Source organism: Micromys minutus (genome assembly GCF_963924665.1).
Source record: "Micromys minutus genome assembly, chromosome: 22".
NCBI classification, from domain to species: Eukaryota; Metazoa; Chordata; class Mammalia; order Rodentia; family Muridae; genus Micromys; species Micromys minutus.
This window is the reverse complement of record NC_137957.1, coordinates 18,469,587-18,494,703: the sequence shown is the minus strand read 5'-3', so window position 1 is coordinate 18,494,703 and position 25,117 is coordinate 18,469,587. Positions and strand designations below refer to the sequence as shown.

Here is a 25,117-nt window from a genome sequence, read left to right as displayed (position 1 = left end):
GAATTAACGCTTTAATTATGGAAACCCAGGCAATGCATTGTGTAACTTAGCCAACTATGTAAAATAAAGATCTACTCAGGCAGTCTCTTTAGATTCTTCGTAGTCTCTTTGCCATCTTCCTATTGCTCACCACTATCTACAGCCTTTCCTACACAATCTCTACATTCAAATGGTTACAAAGAAGTCAAAAGAAAAAATCAAACTACATCAAGTGATAATATAATTTACCTTTGCAAATGCCACCTATATCATCTACAAATAAATATTGAAGCCTCATGGTATAGAAGCCTGACAGCATTTATAAAACAGAAAATGATAAACCATATACTAAAAGAAACAGTATCACATCTACTTTTTCTAATGCTCTAATTATTTGGCACATAATGTGTATCTTGCCTTATCTACAAACTTCAGTAATTGCAATGTATTTGTCAATGTAATTATAAACATTGTTGAGCTATAGAGTTCTATTTCCTCAATTTTATCTTTTATTTCTGAAAACCAAAGTGGGGTGGAGAGTGGGAGGCAAGGAGGAGAAACGGAGGGAGGGCTAATGATAATAGGAGGGAAAGAAGGGGGGAAGAAGAAACACAATTGTTCTCTAACACTGAAAAAGAAAATTAAACTAAAAAAAGCAATAATTTAGAACTAATATGTTTTTAAAAAAAGATGATATAGTAACAATCATAATTTTAGGGTATTCTTAGGAGATACTACAAACACAAAAAGCATGTATTTCATATAACATGATACTCTTTTTCAGATCAGTTTACCCCCAAACGGTTGCAGAATACATTTTTAAAAGCACTATTCTTGCATAATCACAGAGGAAATGGACTGCACACTTTAACATAACAGTGATAGCGATGACTGTGTGAAGCCAGCGTTAATTTATGGGACAGGTACATACACTTGTGAAGAGTCCCCCCTCCCCCCAGCACGTCTTGTACTCTTTCCTAGGAGCACTGCTGTTAGGAAGAGAAAGATGTAACAGAAGGAAGACAGTATCAGGAAAACCCTGCCACTCAGTCTGCCATGGCTCCCTTACACATGCCCACAGTGGACTGGTCCTGGCCAGTTTTCTTTCACCTCATTTGACTTAAAATCTTCCGTGCTTCACAGCACAGTAGGTACGACACGTTACTTATCTTTGTTATTGAATTAGCATGGATCACAGAGTTAGAAGAGGGGAGGGGAAGAGAGAGAGTTCTATTCCAATGAGGAGAGTATATTTCCTATCTATAACAGTAGGATTGGCAGCAGTCTTTTTTCCAGACAAGTCCAGAGGGAAGGAACAAATCCTCCAGTGACTCCTGCTTTCTGCGGCTCCTTAAGCCCATGCATGGACACTAATGGACACTAACTTTCCAAGAAACCCAGGGTGGCACAGCGCAGTCAGCTCATAATGGAACACAACTGTAGCTCATTCTCCTGACTTTCCACTCTGACCGTCGTTAGGCACACAGCAAAGAGGTCAGCATTTTGAATTTGGCAAGGTCAACCGGTGAGTAAACAAGTAAATCTAAAGGGAGCGCTCAGAGAACACAAAACTAAGTTTAGTTCCTATGATTTAGACAGTAAGGTAGAAGCCGTTCAGCTTTCAGCCTATTGGGGAAGGTTTAAGCTACTCCTAAGACTCTGGTAGCATTCGTTCAGTGACCATCACCTCCTCATATCTTCAGAATTGCTTACCAACTGCATTACTATATTCTACTTCCTAGAAGAAGGAAATCCAGGGACCATTCCATCTTATCTTACACAAAACATTTACTAGTTTGCCAAAGAGAGAAATTATATATATATATATATATTAGAACAAGAACAATTTATGTTAATTTCCACAATCTGTTTGTTCTGTGAGCAGTGCCCAATTCTTTTCTAAATGAACAAATTTTAGTCCAATGCTAAAGAAAAAAAATTCTGTGTGGGACTAATTACAAAATAAACAAGATTATGATTTTATAATAAAATCTTTCCAGTGTTTGCTATAACTGCATTACAAAATCCTTCCATAGAAACTCAGGAAAACTCTTGTAAAATGAAATACAACTTCCTCTGTTTATTTCTGACAAGCAATAACAAATAACATGTCCTCACACAGGACACCCAGGAATGCTGCCACCGGAGCGTAAATCAGCACTCGCGTCCTACACAGATACGCCGTGGTCTTCTCAGGCCAGGGAAGCCATCTCCTGGGAAGCCCTACAGAAACCCCCAAGTTGTTGCAAAAGTGAAGCTTGGCAAACGCCACTCAAATTCTAAGGTAACCATTGTAAGACAACATTGGCAGAAAAAGTCTTGTCTAATAATAAAAAGGCAAATGCAACTTTTGGATCACAGAGGCAAAAAAGAAAGAAAAAGAAAGGGGAAGTGACAACAGCAGTAAGTCAGGTAAAGTGTGTGAACATTTAAACACGCCACCTTCACGGCAAGACAAGAGAAGGGTGAGGAGCGTCATAACAGACAAGAAGCCTCGGTGTTATCGCCAACGGTTAATTCACCTTACAGTCATCAATAAGACAATTGTATATATTTTTGCACCTTGCGCTTGGAAAAGCAGATAAAATATTTAATATGTAATTTACAATGTATTTTTACCAGCTCAGCATACAGGATGTTTATAGATTATATCAAAGTAGTAGACAGTTAGGGGCCTGTGCAAACCCTGCAAAAATAGAACTTCACGTATCTGCTAATCAAAAAAACAAACAAAAACAGTATGCTGATTAGAAGTGATACAATTCAAACGACCACAAAATACAAAGGACTGCAAAATGTATACCACTCCAACATCATATATAAGTTATTAAATAAAGATCTGATTTAAAAGAATATAAATGAAGCCTTTAAGTAGGTCTTTTCTACATGCATATTATTCCTCATTAAAGAAAAAATATGTAAAAAGGCCATTGGTAATTGCTTTGTTAACATTTGTAGAAAATGCCAATTCTCTGGTCACAAACTCCACTAAGTTTAGCACTTAAGGTCTCTGCAGTGTTATAAACGTAATTGAAAATACTGTTAATTCTATGACTCCATTGGTAAAATGATGTGACTTGGAATATGGCAGTCTTCATGTTGAGGGCAATGACCCACAGTTCTCTTTTGTCTTGAGTTTCACAGGTGTGGGCAGTTATCCGGAAGAACAGCACCCTCCGCTGCCGCTCTGAGCTTGAGGCTCGTCGTCGATGATCTGCACGCCTCGCCTTGCAGCCCCGGCTTGACTTGAGCCATTGCCTTTTGCCCTCTCATCCAGCTGGGCTGTTTCTATCATCCCTGAAACAGAAAGCAAAGGTGAGAGACCCTGAGGTCTCTGCAATCTCAACATCTGGCTGGGAGAACCTCCCTCCCTCCCATCAACAGTCTTTCAAGGTTACACACTGAACGCTATGACAGCTCAAGAAAACAGCTTTAAAAACTAAAATGTACTACTATAACATCCACAAGAGAGTGACAGAGAACAGGTGCTCTCTGTCTGAATAAACACTGTACACTAAGTATAATCCTTGACATTTTCCAGAACTATCAAAAGCAGGTTAAGTTCAACTTATTCCTAGTGCAAGGAAATTAAAATTGAGGCACAGGACTTATTTAAGAAAATGGTATTTGGGGGCTAGAGAGGTGGATCTGTGGTTAAAAACACTCTGCCAGAGGTCCTGAGTTCAATTCCTAGCAACCACATGGTGGTTCAGAAATCTGTAATGGGATCTGATGCCCTCTTCCGGTGTGCTCACATACAATAAACAAACAAACACACAAACAGGAAAAATGGTATTTGAGGGGCTGGAGAGACGACTCAGCGGTTAACAGTGTATACTGCTTGTATAGCAGAACCAGCACCTACATTTGGAAGCTGACAACTGCCCTGACTTCCTCCAACACTCATGAGCACATCCCCATACAGACAAACATGCAAACACGTATAATTAAAGTAATATATGTATTATTTTATAAAGCCAATGGTGTCTGAAAGAGTAAAAAGAACTTAAGGGGTGGAGAAATGGTTCAGCAATTACACTGCAGGACTGGAGTTTGGACCCCATATAAAAAGGTAATATCCCAACGAAGGCCCTGTTGGCTTCAAGGAGGATGGAGACAGGAGGGTGGCTCAGGCTTGCTGGTTTGTAGCCTAGCCAGGAAATGCAGCTTCAGAATCAGAGACTCTGGACTCTGAACAGAGTGGAGAGTGAAGGAGGCTGCCCATTGGCCTCACACAAAGCACCCGCACACACATCTTTAAAAACAAAAAGGCAATGTAAAAATGTATATGTATATATGTAAAAAAGAAATATCCATGTGTGTGGAACATAGTATCAAATTAGATGAATTGGGTTCAGTGGTCTAAGAACTCAGGAGTCAAAGGCAGGAGGATTTCTGTGAGTCCCAGGCTGGCCAGAAAAACAAACAAAATGAAACAACAGCACACCAAGTGGACAGCTGGCAGCTGGCTGCAAGCCCACTCCATGGGAGGTGGAGGCAGAAGGATCGAGTTCAAAGACAGCCGCTGCTACATAGAGAGTTCAAGGCTACCCTGGGCTAAGTGAGATTCTATCTCACATAACTGGGACAGAGGAAGACGGGGGGGGGGGGGGGGGGGATTTTGTCATTTTGGCTTAAAGATTTTTCTCTGTCTTTATCTCTTTGGCTTTTCCAGATAGAGCTGTCCTGGAATTCACTCTGTAGACTAGGTTAGCCTGAAAGTCACAGCTCCATCTGCCTCTGCCTTCTAAGTGCTGGGATTAAAGCTGTGTGCTACCCTGCCAGGCAAGATTTCTTATATAAGACAAAAGTCATAAATTCATTGATAAATAAATATATAAAAATAAAAACAAAACCTGCCAGGCAGTAAGTGCTGTAGCCTTTGACCCCAGCACACAGGAGGCACAGGCAGGGGCACTTATGTCTGCTGTGTGCTTACAGAGCAAGCACTTTACTAACGTGAGATTGTCTCGGCCCCTTGAATGTACTTTAATACACAAATTTTCCTTGCTTTTTAAAAAATAGTCACAGAGACATTTTAAATACATTAGCACACATGAAACAAACCATCAGTTATTGCTTAAGAAAGACAAAAGTCTCAAGATTTTAAAACAGTTTTTCTTTTTTTTTTTTTTTTGAGGCAGGGCTTGGATCTCACTATGTAGATCAGGCTAACCTCAAACTCAAGAGATCCTCCTGCCTCAGCCTTCTGATTGCTGGGATAAAGGTATGTGCCACTATTCCTGGGTATAAACATTAATAACAGTTTTTTTAAAAGCCATTTTAAAGGTACTAATGTGCATATACGTACTTTTACAAAGGTCAAGAAAGAGTTCCTCGATGCCTTTGTTTTGTTTAGCAGAAGTGTGATAATGTTTTGCTCCCACAGACTCTGCATACCTTAACAAAGGGGAGAAAAAGTCATTGACACAGCATTCTACAATAACAATGTTAGTGACTAAAGTTACCTTTATTGACTTACTGACTTATCCAATTTTAGTTACACTAAGGTTACTTAGCTATTTCATTTCTCTATATACTGAACCAAATTTAGAAAGAAAAACCATGATAGGACTGAACGTTTTATACACTGATTTTGAACACAAACACCTTAGAAGTCTTTGTGATTCCCGGCATTAATCCTGATATCACTCCCCCACATACTTCTCACAGTTTTAGTGAAATGAAGACAAAATGCAAGAAAAAACCTTACTTACTCTTGCCAGATGCCCACCACTTTGAAGTGCAAACACACTTCCTGAGAGCAAGTGTTCAGTCCCCCCTCAGGGTTTGTGTAAGCTCACCATCAAAGTGATCAAAGTGCACAGTACGTGTTCTCCCACTGGGAGCACAACCATCAGACAGCAGGACACTTACGATTCTGCTTCTTGAATGGAGACATGTCTCTCCTTTTCCAAGTCTATTTTATTACCTAATGTAAGAAAAGGAAACCATCTTTAATATTGATTTATTTTTGATAAAATTAAACAATCCTAAATATACTGTGACTAATTGTTTGAAAAATTTATAGCAGGACTCCCCATCCGCCTCTAAATGTCTCTTCAGGAAGATGTGAGAGCTGCCTGTCATTCACCTCCTGCACACGGGTCGGTGCAGGTGCCCCCTGAACACTCAGCCTGTCAGAGGCAAATAATCTCCCTTCCAAAGAGACCATAAGGCCCAGCAGGGGCTAAGATTCACTAGAAAGTATAGTTTGCCTTTTAAATTTAAGTATGTATACATGGTTTTAAAAAACAAAGAAAAAAATCCTTATTTCCCAAACAACTTAAAGCCAATCAATAATTAAATGTAATTGTTGGTTTACTAAACTATAGTAAGCTTGTATCTTAGAACTCTTTTTATTTAATAATATGAACTAGTTTTACTAAAAATTTTAATGGATTTTAAGTACTCCTCCACCATAGAGAGGCTTTAAGTATATTGTTTATAAAACAATTTTAGTGATCTTTTACAAGGTAATTTATATATGCCATATAGATTTTAAACTACTAAGAGTACATTTATTTTTCCTTAAACAATGGATCTAAGCCAAAACTTTGCTTAAAAAAAAAAAAAAAACAAAAATTTAAGATACTGAAAAAGAAAACAATACAAAAACAAAGAGTCTTATTATAGAGTAGTGGACAGAAGCTGAACGGGCTGGATAGAGGGCAAAGGTCACAGAAACAACAGGGAAGAATGGGGGAAGAACCCTAAGGAAGCACACTTGAAACAAAGTTTCCTTTCTTCCATTTTAACTTTTAGACAGAATAAAATAAACCCTATGATGAATTAAATGCAGCACCCAATGAGAGAGGAAATGTTCACTGCTGAGAAGTCCAAGTGCAGAGGTCTTTACTGAAGACCCCAGGCAATCGGAATACTTAACTCTGAGCTGCAACAAAGAGTGAAAGGAAGGATGAGTGTGTGAGCGGGAAATACTAAAAGTCAGTGTACACCAACCACGTCAGCAGAGAACTCTATTCTCTGAACCACAATGCTACAAGAACCTCATTGATTTCACGTTCTACACTACAGTTCGTCAATAAAAATTCAATCAAATAAATAGTATAGGCAGTACACTGGACAGTAATCAGAGAGAAAAGCAAGCTATTTCATCCGATAAATACAAGAAGCACCACCTGGTGTCAGATCTCCTACAAAACTTCATTGTCGGGCTGGGGGTGATGGCTCAGTGGTTAGGCGAGCATACTCTTCTTCCAGAGGATGAGAACTCAGCTCTTGACCCATGTTGGTGAGCTCACACCTAACTAACTACAGCTCCAAGAGGAATAGGCCTCAGGCTCTTGTGGGAACTTGCACTCACATGTACACACCCCTCCACATACATATAAGTTAAAATAATAAAATAAGTCTAGCCAGATAATGCTGCCACACGCCTTTTATCCCAGAACCTGAAAGGCAGAGGCAGGCAGATCTCTGGGAGTTTCAGGCCAGGCAAAGTTCATAATGACCATCTTTGTTTCTCTGTCTCTCTCTACATATGTGCTTGTGTGTATATACACACACACATATATGCACATGCATTCTAGATGTGTAATATACGTACATAAATAATTTCATTATATTAGAATTTAGGAAACTTGACTGACCAATACTTCTGAAAAGGAGATGAAGCTTTTGTTAACCACAGTCTATATAAAAGCCATGAGTTGACAAGGCTGTTAAAATCCCTAGGATTCCAGCATTCCTCCCCATGATGAGCCCACAGCCCTCAAACACCTCCCAGCAGCTATGGGGTTTGTGAGCCAGTGATTCCTCTGGAAGGTGGACAGCATGGAGAGTTTCCCATTTCTCATGCATGGTACATGACTCAGAGAGCAAGAGCTACCCTAAGAACTTAATAATGGGAACCAGAGGATAGGGAAGCTCAAATTAATAATCTGCAGCAGCCTGGTGGCCAGAGCCCTAGAAGGCAGTTCAGAGAGCAGAAGGACCAGATGCTGACAAGTAAGCAAGGCAGGAGCTCAGTCCAGGGACAGAAGTTTACAGGAAAGAGCAACCCCACGGTCAGCTGCCAAAACAGATCTCGTGGACTGATACTAAACTGGCGGATCTGCAGGCCTGAGCCCCATGCTGGTGCGGAAACCAACCTCTTGAGCCCTCTATCTGCTCACAGTGGTGTCGTCTGAAAATTGACTGGACCACTAGCTCCCACAGCGGCATCCTTCTCATCCTCCCAGCAGAGCAGTGGTACTTGTCATACTGAACAGATGCACAGGTCCTTAGACTTGGCAGATCTCAGTGCTGTAGTTGCTTCCTATGATCTCAATGCACTTGGGGGACAACCCCTTCAGCTAAGGCAGCCACCCTGGAAACTATGTGCTGGAGAGGCGAAGAGATGTTGACCAAACCATAGAATGCAAAGCTAAGTGTTGTTAGCTCCAGTGAGCATCAGACACTTGTCCACTACCGGCTCAATGCGAGCATAAACAGTAGAAAAGACGAGAGATCCTGCAAGTTCAACTAAAGTTCCCTTCTCCTATATAAATAGAATTCTATAATTATTGAGAACCAAGAAAGAAGCTGTTTCAACATTTTTTTTTTGCCTTTCATATATTTTTTCCTTTCATTACATCTTTTGGAAAGATTTAATTATTTATATATATATATATATATATATTTATATATATATATACATATATATATGTATATATGTATGCTTATATTAGTTTATGTGCAGCATGTATGATGGTGGCAGGTGCCCATGGAGGTCAGAGGCCACTAAATCCTCCGGAACTGGAGTTACAGGTGGTTTTGAGCCCCTGACATGGGTTCTGGGAACCAAGCTTGCAACATCTGCAAAAGCAGTCAAGTGTTCCTCACTGGGCCGTCTCTCCAGCTCCTCTTTCATTACATCATAGGCAGTATTTTCTTCTACCATATTTCTGAAAGCCTTTCCTGTTTTCACCCTCTATGTGTGTCATATATTTTGCTGCATACATTTATCATTACTGCTCCAACACACATGTACTATTATACTTCTAGCTTCATCTTATTGGAGGTTTTACTTTGGAGTTGGGTTTTGCATTATAGAAAAACTACCTAAATAAAAAATTAGTATCATATACTCACGATGCATGCATGCAAGGGGAACATGCTTCAGCACACATGTGGAAGCCAGAGAACAGCTTAGCAGAGTTGGGTCCCAAGGGCTGCACTCCAGCTGTGGGGACTGTGCCCGCCCACGGGTTCCCTCTGGGTCCCTTCTTACGGTTCTTTACGTTTGTTCTCACACTTTTCACTACTGGGAACTTTTTCATGGTCTCTACTGTCCCTATTTCTTGCTCTTTTCTCTTCCCTGATATTTCAGTTTTTCTCCTTTTCCTCTGCTTACATTAGCACTTTTTCTTATTTCTGGTTCATGATCACTGTGGAATAGTGATGGACTTTTATCTTTCTGTCTTGATAACAGTTTGATCTGCAGTTATAATTATTTGTTTTGTCAAACAGTGGTTCTGGGGATCGAAACCTTACATACAAGCCACCCAAAAAGATCCCAATATATAACCACAAGAAACAAAAAACTTTAAAAATAAACCAGTACTAGTACTTACCAACTATACACAAACAGATTTCATTTCCCAACATTTTCCGTAATTCTTTGACCCAGTTTTTTACCTGTGTACAAAACAGAGCAAACATGACAACAGATCTTACTGGAATTAGTTCCACAACACCTAAGCCTTATGGGTGTATAAAAACACAGCTCTAATTACAAATTTTCATACCTTCAAGCAAAGCTATTTGCCAGAACAGAACATTGTGAAGTACAGGATCTGATATGAAGACATCTGTAACAGAGTCACTTCGGACTTAGGAGGATATTACCATTCTTTTTGATCAAGCCTTTATTGATTCCTAGTAGAGACTATTGTGTTGTAGCCTTTAGAAGAAGAAAAGTGTGGCTGGCAAAATAAGATTTTATTACTTAGTATCTGACAAAAGCTTTCTGTTGGCACAACTGATACTGTGGCTGATCCAGCCCTTTGTTGTGAGGTTGGTTATGTTGTATGTGACCATTAGTGGAATCCCTCTACTACCTGAAGACAGCATCACTAGCTAGCCCATGGTGTCAGTTAAAGATGTCTCCGGATTCTTGTCATCCCCCGGTGAGACGCTCTGGGTGAGGACAATCACAGTAACAATAAACATCCACTATGGAAGCAGCTCAGCCATGGACACAGTGGAACATAAACTGCAATTAACAGTGCTAATCTTAAATACTACAATAATGAAATCATAATCAAACAGAGTGATAAAGAACCATGACACCTGCTTTCAATTCTTATAGTAAAATTTATACACAATCAAGTCTCACAAAGCATATATACTCACCTTAAATACACATCTGTAAGTTGGAAAAATTCCACTACAATATGGTAAACATTTACTCTGCATCTGTACCTATGACATAAATGTTCTAAGTGGCTACTCTCTACAAAAGTGCAGAGGAATGACCCAATGAAGGACACAGGGACTCATCATGACTATGGAGAACGTCCACAGGTGACTTATTTTTGGTCCCAAATAAGCTTAAAAATCCTACATTTGGCAAAGGGCTTGCTCTTTTAATCCCAGTTCTTGGGAGACAGAAGCAGGGGCTCTCTATGAGAGCCCAGCCTGGTCAACATAGCAAGTTCCGGGCTAGCCAGGCCTAGATAGTGAGATCCTGTCTTGAGGAGAAATATTCTACATTTACAGTATAAATCTGAACAGGGGTTTAAAAACATTTTAGGAAAGAACTTGAAAAATAAACACTCTCTTTTAAAGTTCACTCCTACAGGGTGTTTAATTGTGGTGGGAGAGGACGGGACTTAGACCTGAGTATGCTCTTGCTTCTTCCCCTTTATGAGGAGGCAGCCCATGCAGAGACACACCGAGCTTTAGGTGGCCAGTATGCATGGAATCAAATGCAAGTAGTTTTTATTTAAAGGTTAAAAAATAAAGTCTCTACACTTTTCTTAAGCTTAATTTCAATTATTTCCCTTTTTCTATTATTTGAGAATGCTATAATAAACCACTAATACTCCAATATGAGCTAATTATTTTGACAAAGAATGGTCACCATGCATGTTCAAACTGTACATTTTACTGTTTAAAAAGTAGGCGAATGCAGACATATAAATGAGAGATCAGCCAATTAACCAACCAACCAACCAACCAGTCAGCATGGTCCTTCCGATTAAGTCATCTACGGAAATGAATAGAATACCTTCTGAAAAGAATCTTCATCTGTTACATCATAAACTAAAATAGCTCCGTTCGAATCTCGGTAGTAAATAGGACCCAATGCATGGAACCTCTCTTGGCCTGCTGTATCCTAAAAAAGAACAAACGCTTAGTAGGTCAAAAGGAAAAAGCATATGGCTGCTAAACAGAAAACCCAAAAGACTGTATGAAAACAAAACAAGGTGCAGAAGAACCAGGTATTGAAGCATCATAGTTACAGAAGTCATTCTCCCTCCCTTCCTCGAAGTCTCCCACCCACACTAACACTAACAGACCAGTTCAGGAGCTACATGGCCATGGTTAGAACACTCTCTGCTCTAAACTGAGGATCTTCAGGACCACTTGCTAATACTTCTTGATCTCCACTAGCTACTCTGGTGCAAATGCAAGCAAGGCAGCCTCATCAACCCCAACCCTACTGAGACTGAAAAAAATTATAACGGCAATATTAGATATAAAGTTGTACTCCTCATAAATTTGTTTCTGTCTTTTAAGGTCTGAAAGAGCAGTCAGTGCTCTTAACTACTGAGCCATCTCTTCAGCCCCCACCAAATAGATTTCTTAACTAGATTTTAGGATCTTTTTAATTTAAAAAATGGTTTTGGATAGTTATTTATTTAAAAAATGAATTTAAAATCCAAATTCCTATTCTTCAAATGAGTTAGTTACTAGAATATTTCTGAAGCCAGGCATAGTGGTGCATATCTTTAATCCCAGCACTAGTGGGGCAGAGGCAGATTTGATCTCTGAATTCAACACCAGCCTATTTTACAGAGTAAGTTCAGGACAGCCAGAGCTACACAGTGAGACCCTGTCTTAAAACAAAGATTTCTGAATACTTACCCATATGGCAAGGTTTACTCTTTTCCCGCCAATATTTAACTTCTTTGTTAAGAAAGATGCCTGAAAAAGGAAGGAAATACGTGTTAAACAATGTTTCCTATAAAATAATAAAATAATGTCCTTTCCTCTGGCCATACATGAATGAATCATCTCCATGTCAAACTTAGATTGTCTGAAAGAGAAATCGTAATCCCTGAGTTTTTAATTTATTGCCAACTATTCACTAAAGACAAAATATCACTCATACTCTAAGAAGAACGTATCTTGTTTATGAACGAGTTATCAAGACTAAGAGAATGTAAGAAGTGCTGAGGGCTTAGCTTGGTGGTAACGGAGCAGGAAAAACACTGGTGGGTGAAGCACTTCTCGTGTGACGAGGACATGGCATGAGGACCCAAATTCTTGATCCCGGAACCCACTTAAACATATGCAGGGCGCAGCAACAGGAAATCCTGGCCTCCCTGGCTAGCTAGCCTGGCCTACACAGAAAGTCACATCTCAGAGGTAGAAGTCAAGAATGACACCCAAAGTTGTCCTCTAACTCCCACACAGACCTTGTGGAACACACACAACGTGCATTCTTAAAAAAAAAAAAAATTGAGAGAGGGTCTCACTGTGTAGCCTAGCTCACTTAGAACTCACCATGTAGACCAAGCTAGCACTTAACTCATGGAGATCCTCCAATCTCTGCCTTCCAAATTCTGAAATTTACGGCATGTGCCACCATGCCCAGACATGTGAGTGTGTGTGCACACACACACTTATAAACACATTAAGAAAATGGTGTCTGCTTTTCTCTTTCCATATATGCAATGATTTGTTTCCTAGAGCATTTAATTTAATTAAATCTTCCTTACTTCTGGTAAAAATGAGTGTCTATAAGATCACTAAGATACCCATCATTGCTCAAAATGGTTCTCTGCCTAGAGTTCAAATGTTTAACATATAACCCTGTCACAGAAATGAAAGGCTATGCACCAATCTTTCTTATAGGCTACTGGAGACTGAGGGACAGATGACAGTGTACTGTGACACTGACTAAAACGGGATCTTGTCAAGGACACTATAAGGGGACTTGAGGAAGGAAGTTCAACACTTGCCCGGTTGGGTTGAAAGGTGGCGTTGGAAGGAAGGTGATGAGTAGGTGGAGTACCTCCTACCCACTAAACAAAGCCTCTGAAGCCTACACCACCTGAAGTCACCCACAGGGGAACTCCAGTTGGCACACTCAGTGCCAAGTGAGACCACATAAAGAAGCTAAGGCTAAATCAAAGGACCCTAGGATTGTGACTCAGAAAGACAGCTCAGCAAATGAAAGAGCTCAGCACTGAGTCCTCCGGCCTGAGGTCAATCCCAAAGACACACATGGAACTTTTTACAGACCCTATAAAGGGACTGGAAAGACGGCTTAGTGGTTAAGAGCAGTTTGTTCTGACAGAGGACCTGGGTCCCATTCCTAGCACTCACATGGCAGACTACAACCACCTGTAACTCCCATTGTAAGGGATATGGCGCCCTCTTCTGACCTCTATGGGTAATAGGCATGCAAGTGGTACACAGATTTGCATGTGAGTAAAACATCCATACATAAAATAAAATTAAATTTAAAAATCTTCAAAAAAATTTTTAAGCATCCTAGGAGCTTTCCCTTATAGATCTTTCCTTTCCCTCCTTTCTTTTGAGACAGGAGTCTCGAGTATTCCAGGTCAGCCTCAAACTCACCATGTAGACAAGGATGGCCTTGAACTCCTGGTTGTCCTGCTTCTATCTCCCAAGAGCTGAGATTACATGTATGCAGCAATAAGCCTGGCTTAGACAGTGCTGATTATTAAACCTCTGGCTTCCCACATGCCAAAAGGACCACATCCTAACACCTACCCCTTATAGGTCTTAATAAAACCTGATCCAAAAATACAAGGCCCACGCCCATACACACACAGGGAAGGTATATTTGGAAAGTCGTATATACTGCTTTCTACTGTCCACAATACACATGAACTTACTACAGTTCTGTCAAAGGGAAGGCTGGATAGATGCATTTCCATAAGCACTTCTCTAAGTCATTTGCCTTCTCTCACTCCTGGGTTTCTTCTCTACAGAACTCGGCAACTTCTTCCCTAGGGAAATGTCTATATCCCAAGAAGCACCTGTTAAGACAGATACCCGAGGGCAGGGAGAAGTGCTAAAGGGTTAAAGCACTGGAAACACACTTATTTTTTTTTAAGAGAATTGCTGAATAAAATAAAACAACTTAATAAAGTAGGATTCCTCCTACTTTGCAGCCAAAAAAGTGATTTTTCAACTTGAATCTCAGCTTTGTTCCTTACTATGTACACAATGTATTTAAATTCTAACCTTCCCAACATGGTTTAAATACTAATGCCTTGTGGAAGAAATGCAAATTCTGTGAATTTTTTTCTCAAATACATCTAAAACTAAATTAATCCATCTTCCCTGGAAATTTTGTTTTCCAACTTTAGTATTTTGATCACATTTTCCAAGTCACTAAGGTCTAAGTCTTCCAATCTGGTGTGTGCGGTTATGTGCTCGTGTTTAAGGAGAGAGTCTCACTGTACTGCACAGGTTGGCACGGATTTCCAGTGATGACCTGCTGCCCCTGCCTTAGTCTCCTCAGAGGCCATGACCGCAGGCTCACACCACTATGCCATGCTTTCTCTAAGGTTTAGGATCTTAGAATTGTCTCCCTGCCAACACCTCTCCCCTAAAACCTTCATATTAATCTTCATATTTTCTATGGGTGTCTATCCTGGCCTCACCTCAGTCAGTCCTTGGTCTCCCTTTACAATCTGACAATGTACTGTGTAGCTTACCCACGCCTCCACGGTGCATGCATTCTATACTGAATTCCTCTATTCTATACTTTCTGTAAACCTAACTTGCATCACTGTCTTGCACTATAACTTATCTTTTCAGGATATAAGAATTCTACAAGCTAGATTACATTTTTTTATTATTCAGTCTTTTTAGACTAAAATAGGCAATATTTAATAGCTTTCCAAGTATGATGTCTCAGAACACTCTGTGAGTCAAGAAATAATTACCAATATCTTAGACATGGAAGTTCAGACTCAAGGAGAACGTCTTGCCCAAGGTCACACAAGTCCCAAAGCAGGATCTATGGTCCAGATCATTTAAGAACATCTGAACTGAAACTGCTCTAGGACAGGGGCTAGAGGAAGGCTCTTAGCAGACGCTCCGGCGCTACTGTAGATAAACACCTCTACAAACATGCCTAGAAGAGGGTAACAGAGTTCACGAAAGAAATGTGTTCCTAAAAGTTCCATTATAATGAAACTTTAGGGTTTGTAAATTAATTTTTACTTGCATATCCATGCAGTGTGGGGCGTGCATGCTATGGCTTGAGTACCTTTACATGGTCCTCATCCAAAAGCTTCCTACTTTACTTGGGTTCTTGAGACCAAACTCAGGCGCACGGCTTGTGTAGTCAGTGTTTTAGCTGCTGGGTCACCTCACTGACCCATGGACTAAATTATCTTAGTTCAAATAAGAGACAGGCTTCTAAAGCATGTACCAAAGTGATCCGTTTTCCCCTTCAGTCAGCCCCCACATGTGGAAAGGTTCTCTCTGCAGCGTAAGTCATCTCACTTCACCATACTCTAAGTTTTCAACATTGTAAGTATTTTTAAGAGCAAACACTGTTTTTAAAATACAGTAATAGGTTTATTGCACATCAGAATAATAGCAAATAACCAAAATCCTGGTATTTGAGTTTAAATCAGCTCTACAAAACTATGCACTTAATTTGGCCAGATTATTAAATTACCCTTTGTAGTTGTAAAATTCTAGACCAGAGTATTTAATTCTGTTATATTGTAGCAAAGGTAAAGGGAAATATTAGAAACTATGCTTATGCTGAAAACAATTTCAGCATTTGCAGGGAATTATACATTGCTGGTAACTTCCCAATAAACCACCAGTACCATCTGTCAGAAGGGGGAGAAGTGGAGTATTCAACAGTAGTCATTTGGAAGGTTCTAGGCCTGTGGGTGGGGTTTACAGACTGTCAAGCTCATGCTTTCCAGTTCTCATTTAATGCTTGCATCAACCTTGTGAGGCAGATGATGAGCCCTATTTTACAGTTATAAATTTGAGATTTGCAGAAATACAGTGACTCAGTCAAGGTCAGATAATTAGGGTAGGTGTGGTGGGCAGAATCCTGTCTGACTCCATGACGCCTTTCCCACTGCACTGTCTAGCCAAGAAAGCAAATGTTTCTTAACTTGGGAATTCTCTATTTGAACAATAAGTGTTCCTGGATACCAAGTCACCTCCCTAAATCTTCTCATGGTAGAAACAACATAGCAAAGATCAGAGTAATGGCATATTTCCTACCCTCTTCCTCCATAGTCCTTGAATCCCCAAGTATTCTTCCATCTCCCAAACCTTAGGGATATTACAAATTAGAGATCTCTAGCTGAATGGTAGTGGCACACACCTTTAATCCCAGTACTTGGAAGGCAGAGGCAGGTGGATCTCTGAGTTTAAGGCCAGCCTGGTCTACAGAGTGAGTTTCAGGACAGCCAGGGTTACAAAGAGAAACCCTGTCTCTACAAACAAACAACAACAAAAAGAGCAATTTCATTCTTAGCTTGGGTTGTTACTTTTACCTGGTGCATATTACCCCACACCTTACCCAAAACCTAGTGGATGAGAGAAAGAAACATGAACCATAGGCGGGAAGTCACAGTAACAAGTAAAATGCCAATGAGGATCTTTCCATAAGAACCTGTCACAGTTCTTTACTGTCTACTAACATCTGAAGGTCCTTCCAATAAGCCAATAAGCATAAACAGGCTTTTTGAAAGCATGGTACTAAATTAAGAACAAATATGATCCTATTTCTATTTGCTGACTATGCTATACACAGAACTAATTACATTATTTTGCTAAACCTCAGTGTAAACTATCTCACCCCCAATCTTAGGAAAGAATTCAAACAATTACATAATTACCTTTCGGTAGCAAGAGAATAAAAATGACCAGAAAAGAGACCTGGATTCTTCAGTACTTCCACATTTTTCTTTCTATCTTGAAAAGGAAGGAAAGGAAGACAGAATAGATAGGTAATAGATGTTGGTACCTGTTAGTGTCCTGTTGGTCTCAGACACCCAGGACAAATAACATACAGCAAATGAAGAGTGTCAAGTGGACTTTCACAGAAGGCTAGCCTTCTCTCTAGCCTTCAGCTTTTTTATTGAAAACAACAAACACCAACTTGATGGCACACCTTTTATAACCCCAGTGTTCAGGAGGCAGAACCAGGACAACCATGAGTTACAGGCCTATATGGGCTACTAGGTGAGATGCCATCTCACCAATAAATACATAAATAAGTAATTCCCCATCTTCTAGGGCCTTCATGCAGCTAGTAAAATAGTAAAGAGGTAGTACCTTTAAATATCGTAACCACTGTGTAGATGCTGTGAAGGACTGGCTGAAAAATAGCCAAGTGATATCCAGAGCTATTTTTAGAAAATTCACACATTCTGAACAACCTCAGAAACAAGAAAAACAAGATTCCTAGACAGCAACTATGATACATGGCATAAGGCTACAGAGCCTGGAGGCCGCGCTGGAGAGGTGGCGGCTCCATTAAGACATAAGCCTCGGCTTAGCAAAAATGGCACACCATTTCTGTTTGTGGGATGTTGGAATTTTAAGTCTTGTGTCTCAGTTGCTAAACCGTCACAATCAGTATCTGAACAGCCAATCTAAGAGAATTGCTTTGCTAGTCAAAAGCCAGGAACCTACTCTAGACTTGGGGTAGATAGGAGGAATCCCATAGTTACAACCCCAAAGGGAAGATGATGTCTCTGGTTATAAATAGAAACATTGCTCCTTTTTAGAGATTAGTTGAAAGTGATATAATCTTCAATCCGTTCCTTCAGTGAGGATACACAGGTACAACTATAAAAGGAAAAGGGTCACTGGGAGTGCAGATACAAAGACCACACACAAGGCAGAAGTAATCACCACAGAAATGGGCGAGTACCATGGAAATGACACCATCCTTTAAGGAAGAGAAAGCTGGCTGCTAGTACAGTGCCCTCTCACCTTCAGTTCCCCAGCTAGTGCAATGCTTAACACACAGTAGGTACAAAGTAAGAACATTTCCTGAGCTGATGAAATGGCTCAGGAGGCAAAGGCACTTGCTGCAAGCTGATGGCCTGAGTTTGATGCCCGGAATTCACACTGTGGATTGAGAAAACTGATTCCTGAAAGTTGTACTCTCCAGAAGGCCACAGGCATGCACACAAATTCCAGAATTTAATTCCTTAGCATCGACAGCATTATCTTAATGTAGTCCACAGGAAAGAAATTATAATTTTCTCTCACCCAATGTCTATGTCAACTTTACTAAAGACTCAATCATTTAAACGCATGTGCGCTCGCGCACACACACACACACACACACACACACACACACACACACACACACACACACACACAAAGCTTGGAGACTCCATAACTTCAAGTGCTCCAGAGAACTTACCTATACAATTATTCTACAGTTCTAAGTAACCAAGGAGCAGCTCTGGAAGCAGCAGCACTAAGAACTAAAGCACGGTTCACCCTGTGATTTAACCACACAGATCCCTGAATTCTACATATGCCAATCCCAGCCAAATTTGTAGAATGAAAATAATCCTAAAAATTTAAACGTATAGTATTTTTCAGTCAATCTGTTATTGTTGAGAAACAGTAGTCTGGACTGGCCTCAAACTTCTGATCTCCACCCTTCTCAGAGCTGGGATTACAGGCAGGTGACATCACGCCTGGTTTATGTAGGGATAAAAGCCAGAACTTGAATGTACAAAGCAATTAGTTAACACCAACTGAGCTATATTCCTAATCTCTGTGTATGGGGGGGGGGGGGTGGTGGAGGAGGAAGACAGAGACAGTCAGACAGACAGAGACAGTCAGACAGACAGACAGATAAACACACACACAGGAATATTGACTGATTTTCATTTTATGCCCAGGATGGTTTGGAACTCAGTCTTCCTTCGTCTGCCTCTAGAATGCTGAGATCCAGATGTGTGACACCATAATCAGCTATGATGGTGAAGGTACCCATGGAGGGTGTAGATGCCTTGAAGCTAAGTTACAGTTGTGAGACATCTGACTTGGATGCAGGGGACTGAACCTCTCCATCCTCTTGCAAAGCCAGAAAGTGCTTTTAGGACCAGAGCTGCCTCCTTAGCCCCCCTTCTCTCACTGAGCCTGGAGATTACTAGTTCAGTTAGACTAGCTGTCCAGCAAGCCCCAGAGATCCTCTAGTGTCTGCCTCCCCAGCACTGGGATTATAGGCATGTGCCATGAGCGTGGATCTCACTCATGCTCCACTAAAGCCCCCCAAAGACAACTTCTCAACATAACCCAAGCCAAATCAATCCCATTCACTTCTCTGACTGAGTTTTTATTAAAGAAACACGTAGTCCATGCTAGGAGACCTTTGAAGAAAGCATTCCCATTTTATATGTGGGCCAGTTTGCCACTACGACCATTCCATAACTCAGTCTAACTTCAGAGTTTATTACTTCTACCGCTATCATACGGCTTCCTGATTGAACTGGATGCTGCACACACAGTGTATTTTGTTATCTACACCTGACCAAGCATCCCATGACAGTCCTTATGGCCAAGGTTAATGCACTGAGATAGGAGAGCATCAAGGCTCGAATAACTGGTCAAGTCTCAGTCACTAAAGGATTTGTGTCTACTGTATGTAGCAGCCCAAAAAGGACAACTCTATTAGCAACTGTTTTCACTCAAAAGGAGGGAATCGTGGATGTTCTGAAATCACCCAATCCCAACACTGAACAGCTAAAGACCTAATCTCTGGCCATGCACCAGAGTACCCAGGAGCCCAGTACCAAGCTTTATATTTGCTCCTCCCCTTCCCCCATTGCCTTCCAAAGTCTTTGTGAAGTGAAGAGAACATAGAAGGCCTTCTTACCAAATCAGAAGGAAATTTAAAAAGCAGCTAATCTAGACAGTAGGTCCCATACCTTCCTTCTTTGTAGAGCCCAGCACAGAACACTGGCCTAAATGGGGTGGGGGTAGAGAGTGCCAAATCAAGACTTAAAAGGATATTAACAATTCATCTGTGCCTGCTTCCTGGCTGCAGATGTGATGTGACCAGCTGCTTCCTCAAGTTCCTGTCACCACATCCCCTGCCATGACTGTACCACCAAAATGTGAACTAAAACTTTTCCATCCTTAAAAAGTAGTAAAATAAAACAAAATTGGCATGCTTTAAACACTGGTACAAATCAAAGTCAACCTTAACAGGTCAAGCATGTTGAGGAAAAAAAAAAAAGATGCTTTATTACAAAGTCAAAGAACTGAGAACCTGAAGGTTTCATGAGTTTCTTGAAGCATTCAAGGTAAATTCGTTCTTCTTCGTTGACAACAGACCCAGTAGTAAACAATGCCACAACTTCCCCAGAAACTCAAAGAAACTTTACTACTACAGTGTCAGAAGAAGGGGAAGTGACTACCTGCACCTCTCTGCTCAGTCCAAGACGGTCATTTCTACAGCCCAAAGCACCCCACTTTAATTAAAGGAGGACATCAGCGGGCCAGAGGGTGGTTGGTACCTGTAATTCCAGTCACTCCGGAGACTGAGGTAGGAGGACCATGGGTCTGGGCCCAGCTTACACAACAATGGAAACCAAGAAGGGGAAAGAAAGGATGGCTGCTGGTGTGACACCAGAAGAGTGTAGAAGATGGCCAATGCCACTCAAGATCTGATTAAAGAACCAGAGCTGTTTACCTAAGACAAGACAGAGACTCAGGAGGTCACAGGAGTCATCTCAAGGAATGTCATATGAGACCAAAGTCCCAGAGGGAAGAACTGAGACTAAAACAGATTCTGGCTCTACAAAGAGAAAAGCTTGTTTGACACTAGACATAAGAAGACATGGAACACCTCCAGGCATAGTAAGTCTCTGTTTTCAGAGCTGTCAGCTCATTTCACCTCCAAATGAACCCAGTGCCTTTGGCAGGTTAAGTAGGCTCTCTACCACTCAGCTGGATTCCCAGTCTGTGACCTCCAAGACGTCTAAAGTGTTTTGAAAACAAAGTACTCTAAAGAATACTTTAAACACAGGACTTCAAAGTACTTTAAACACAAAGCCCTTTAAAAGGATAAGAAATTTGTGAAGGATTCCTCTCCCACTTCTGAGGCAGACTCCCCTCCTTTTGGAAATTAAAGCAACACAAAGGTTGTGTCTTATAGATGATACAAATCAAAGTTCTCTGGGGAGACTGTTGACAACAAGGTGGTAGACTGCTACCTACAAGGAAGGAACCAGAGTGCTATTTCCAGGTTAGGACAAAAACAAAACCTCTTCTGTAATGTAATCCTCATACTGTTTGCAATGAGTTACATAAAAATCTACGGTCTGATGCTATTGGTACTGAGATCCACCACAGCTCACCCTGCCTGTGGTTCACACTGGCTTCTTTCCACAGACTTTTAACACTGAGGTGTCTTAAGAAACATATAATCTAAAAGCAATTTTCTTTTGAGACAGGGTCTCACTGAGTAGCACTAGCTGGTCTGGAACTTGCTATGCAGATCAAGTTGGCCTCCAACTCTGAGACCTGCTTGCTCTGCCTCCCAAGTCTGGGGATTAAGGACGTGAGCCACCACCACTGGACTCCACAGGGCAGTTTTTGGGTTGAAGAGCTAAATTAATTTTTCAATTAAGTTTTCGACTATAATACCTTTCTCTTTTCTCTTCCAGTGTGGAACGAAGGGAATTGTAAAATGGGTTGTTTATTAATCTCCAGAGGCATCGAACCTTAACCGCTCAAAATCTAGCCAGGGCTGAGCAGGGCTGAGCAGGGCTGAGCAGGGCTGAGCAGGGCTCCGCCGTACCATGCACTGGGGCATTACCACCTGACATTTACCTCTCTAGGTGTTATGCTTTATGTGGAATTGAAAACAGAGGAGTAGAAATAAGGCATGGAGTCAGAACTGGAGCATCCTTGCAAACTCTACACTCAGCCCTTTAATACTAGCATGTGCCATCAAATGTCACGCCCATTAGATTATGCATCCCAGTAGCATGTGTTCATTTAGATCTATTGTACAAGTTGGAGCGGCAATAAGTGTTTACCCCATTTCAGGTGCTGAGTGCGTTTCCGGATTTACCTGGGCAACCCTGTGTCCTAGATCTTTATGGATACAGTAGCAGCAGAAACCCAGGGATACACAGGTTAAGCAATTAACCTAAGATCACAGGACTGTAGGAATAAATGGAGCTAGGATATGAATCCGGACGACCGAACTCAAGTCCACTAGCTTTTGTAGCCTCTGAACAGTCTGATCAAGACGCATTAATTGATAATTATCTTCTAACACATGAAAACTGATTTTTTTTTTTTTTTAGGAGAACAGGGAGATCGTGGAGCCTTCAATGGTCTGGTTTCACTTTCAATTACATTGTAACACTTCAATACTCTTCCACTGTAACTGTAGAAGAAAGCCAGGGTTTTATGAGCTGACAGTAAAGAAAATGTGTAGCAGAAGTTTTAGTTTGATGACCAGTTGCCGGCTACTATGCAACATGACGTTTCAACGAGGATAGATCAAACCTCAAAGAATAAGTGAGCCAGCCGCACGTCCGACTCAAGAAGGCTGCAATGAAACTGCGTAAACCCCGCAAGCAGCAAGCGGTCGTTTCAAAAAAAAAAAAAAAAAAAAAAAAAATCTCCAACGACCACTCCATTTACTTTGAAAACAGGACAAAATGGAACTTGCATAAACACTTAGTCATCAGCACGCTCTGAAGTTAAAAAAACCACCTCGGTTCGCAAATTCTAACCTGCATCTAAGTTCCCACTTCGCAAGAAAAGAAGAGATGCTGAGGCCGGAGAGTGAAAACACCTGGTGCCGGAGCAGAAGCCCCATCAAAGGGGGAAAACCAGCCCACAGCCTGGGGACTCCCCGACCTGCGCAGCCTCCACCGGGAACCCGGGCCTTTTCCGGGTCCTTTCCCTCCCCACGATGGGTCTTGACATCTACTGGCTTCCGGGGCCCGCTTGTCCCCAAAGCAATTGCAAAAGGCAATGGGAAGGCGGGGGTGGGGGTTGACAAGCCAGAGGCAGAGGGGCGGGCGCGGGTCCCCAGCCCGGCTCCCCGGGGTCTGCACCTGCAGGGTGGTGATGTGCTTGTCGTTGAACTTGTTCTCGCAGTAGCGCAGCACCAGCGACGTCTTCCCCACGCAGCCTTCTCCGAGCAGCACCACCTTGAAGGAGTAGGCTCGGCCCGCCGCCGCCGCCGCCCCGCCGCCGGCCGCAGCCATCCCGCCGCTGCCCCGCCGCCCGAGCCCAGCACCGCGCCGAGCCCCGCACCACCGCCGCGACGCCCGCTCCGCCCGGGCCCGGCTCGTTCACGCCCCGCCGAGCCCGGTGGCCGCCGCGTCCTCCCGCGGGCGAGGCCTGGGAGGGCCGAGAGAAAGTCCCAGAATGAAGGGCCCCGGCTACCACGTCAAGGGACCCGAGGCAAGGGGAGAGCTACCTCTCCTCCCTCTAATGGCGTCTCCTTCCTCCTACGTCACACCCCGCGTCACGTGACCGCGGAGGGCGGAGTCCGCGGGCGAGCCTGGGCCTGTTCCGGTGTCCGCACCGACCGGCTCGGCGTCCCCGGAATCCCGCGGTGCCAAGGAGCTGATCTTGAGGAGCACACCCGACTGTGTCATATGGGATGGAATCCAGGACGCGATCGTCTGGCCCGAGGAATGGCCCCAAAGCGGACAGCCATCACACCAGGGGTCATCACACCAAGTCCGGCCAAGGTGCCCTTGAGTTCTGGGCTCTCAAATCCGGGAGTCTTGAACTTTTCAGTTTGTCCACACGGCCAGGTCTTCTAGTCCTCGTCCAGGTCTCAGTTGAAACCGGAAAGGCTTCCCTGACCACCCAGTCCTTCCCACATCCTTCCATCCCTCCTACTCACTTCCTCACCGAGATTTCCTAACAATGGTGTACCTTCTTTACCACTGCTTACCACACTCGGTAGAATTACGATTCGGTTGTAGGTTTAAGGGCATGGATTGCGGAAGACTTAACCTCCCTCCGTCCCCAACCCTAAAAGCCAAGCTGAGAACGAACTCTGTAGGGCAGTCATTAAGCCCTGCTTCTCCGGGATTTCCGTCTTCTCTGCTGTCATGGGTCTGGTTTATATGACGATCGCTTATTTTTCTTCCTGTGCTTCCACTTTATTTCATGAAATACACTTTCCCAAGGAAGCAACCTGGTATTTCTGAAATTTTGTAATTTGGTGTCATTTAAAATAAAGGTTCGTCTCATCAGACTTATTTTACACTTATATTCATTGAACCAGCCAGTGAATGTAGCCAGGGTTTACGGTCCTCTGCAGTGCATTAGATACAATGTATCTGTCCTTGGAGTGTTTACTTTTTTTTTTTAAACCAAGGAAACAACACAAGGGCAACTACACAATGAATACATTTAACAGGAAGCAGTTCAGGACATTTTACGAAGATACTTGGGAACCAGCTGAGTTAGCATCCTAGAAGCGCTTCCTGAAGAAAGTTGCCTTGTTAGGAGTATCTTTAATCTGGTACAGAATGCTATCGGGTCCTTTTATAAAATTATCTATAATTAGATAATCGGACAAGGATAAAATTGTGTCTATCTAGAATCAATCATTTATAGATTATCTTGTAAATTATTTTCATAAATGAGATTATATGATCTACCTTACTCCTTGTGTTGGCTAGTCTAATGTCAACTTGACACAAACTAGAGCTAACTGAAAGGAGGGAAATTCAAATGAGAAAATGTCTTCATAACATCCAGCAAGAAGGCATTTTCTCAATTAGTGGTCAAGCGGGGAAGGCCCAGACCATGGTGGGTGGGGCCATCCCTGGGCTGGTCTTCCTGGGTTCTATAAGAAGGCTTGCTCAAGGCGGCTGAGCAAGCCAGCGGAAGCAAGTAAATAAGCAGCATCCTTCCATGGCCTCTG

At 42.0% G+C, this 25,117-nt stretch overlaps 1 protein-coding gene across 1 annotated transcript; it reads right to left on the bottom strand.

The window, feature by feature from the left end:
* Nucleotides 1-202: 202 nt before the first annotated feature.
* RAB21 (RAB21, member RAS oncogene family) lies at nucleotides 203-23,669 on the bottom strand. Its single transcript, XM_080935054.1, has 7 exons — nucleotides 23,283-23,669; nucleotides 12,076-12,135; nucleotides 11,216-11,323; nucleotides 9,558-9,621; nucleotides 5,857-5,911; nucleotides 5,291-5,379; nucleotides 203-3,276 (listed from the first exon to the last, which is right to left on the bottom strand). Exons 1-7 carry the CDS (start codon nucleotides 23,433-23,435, stop codon nucleotides 3,134-3,136), a joined length of 672 nt encoding a protein of 223 aa, XP_080791180.1. The 5' UTR covers nucleotides 23,436-23,669; the 3' UTR covers nucleotides 203-3,133.
* Between the last annotated feature and the right edge of the window lie 1,448 nt (nucleotides 23,670-25,117).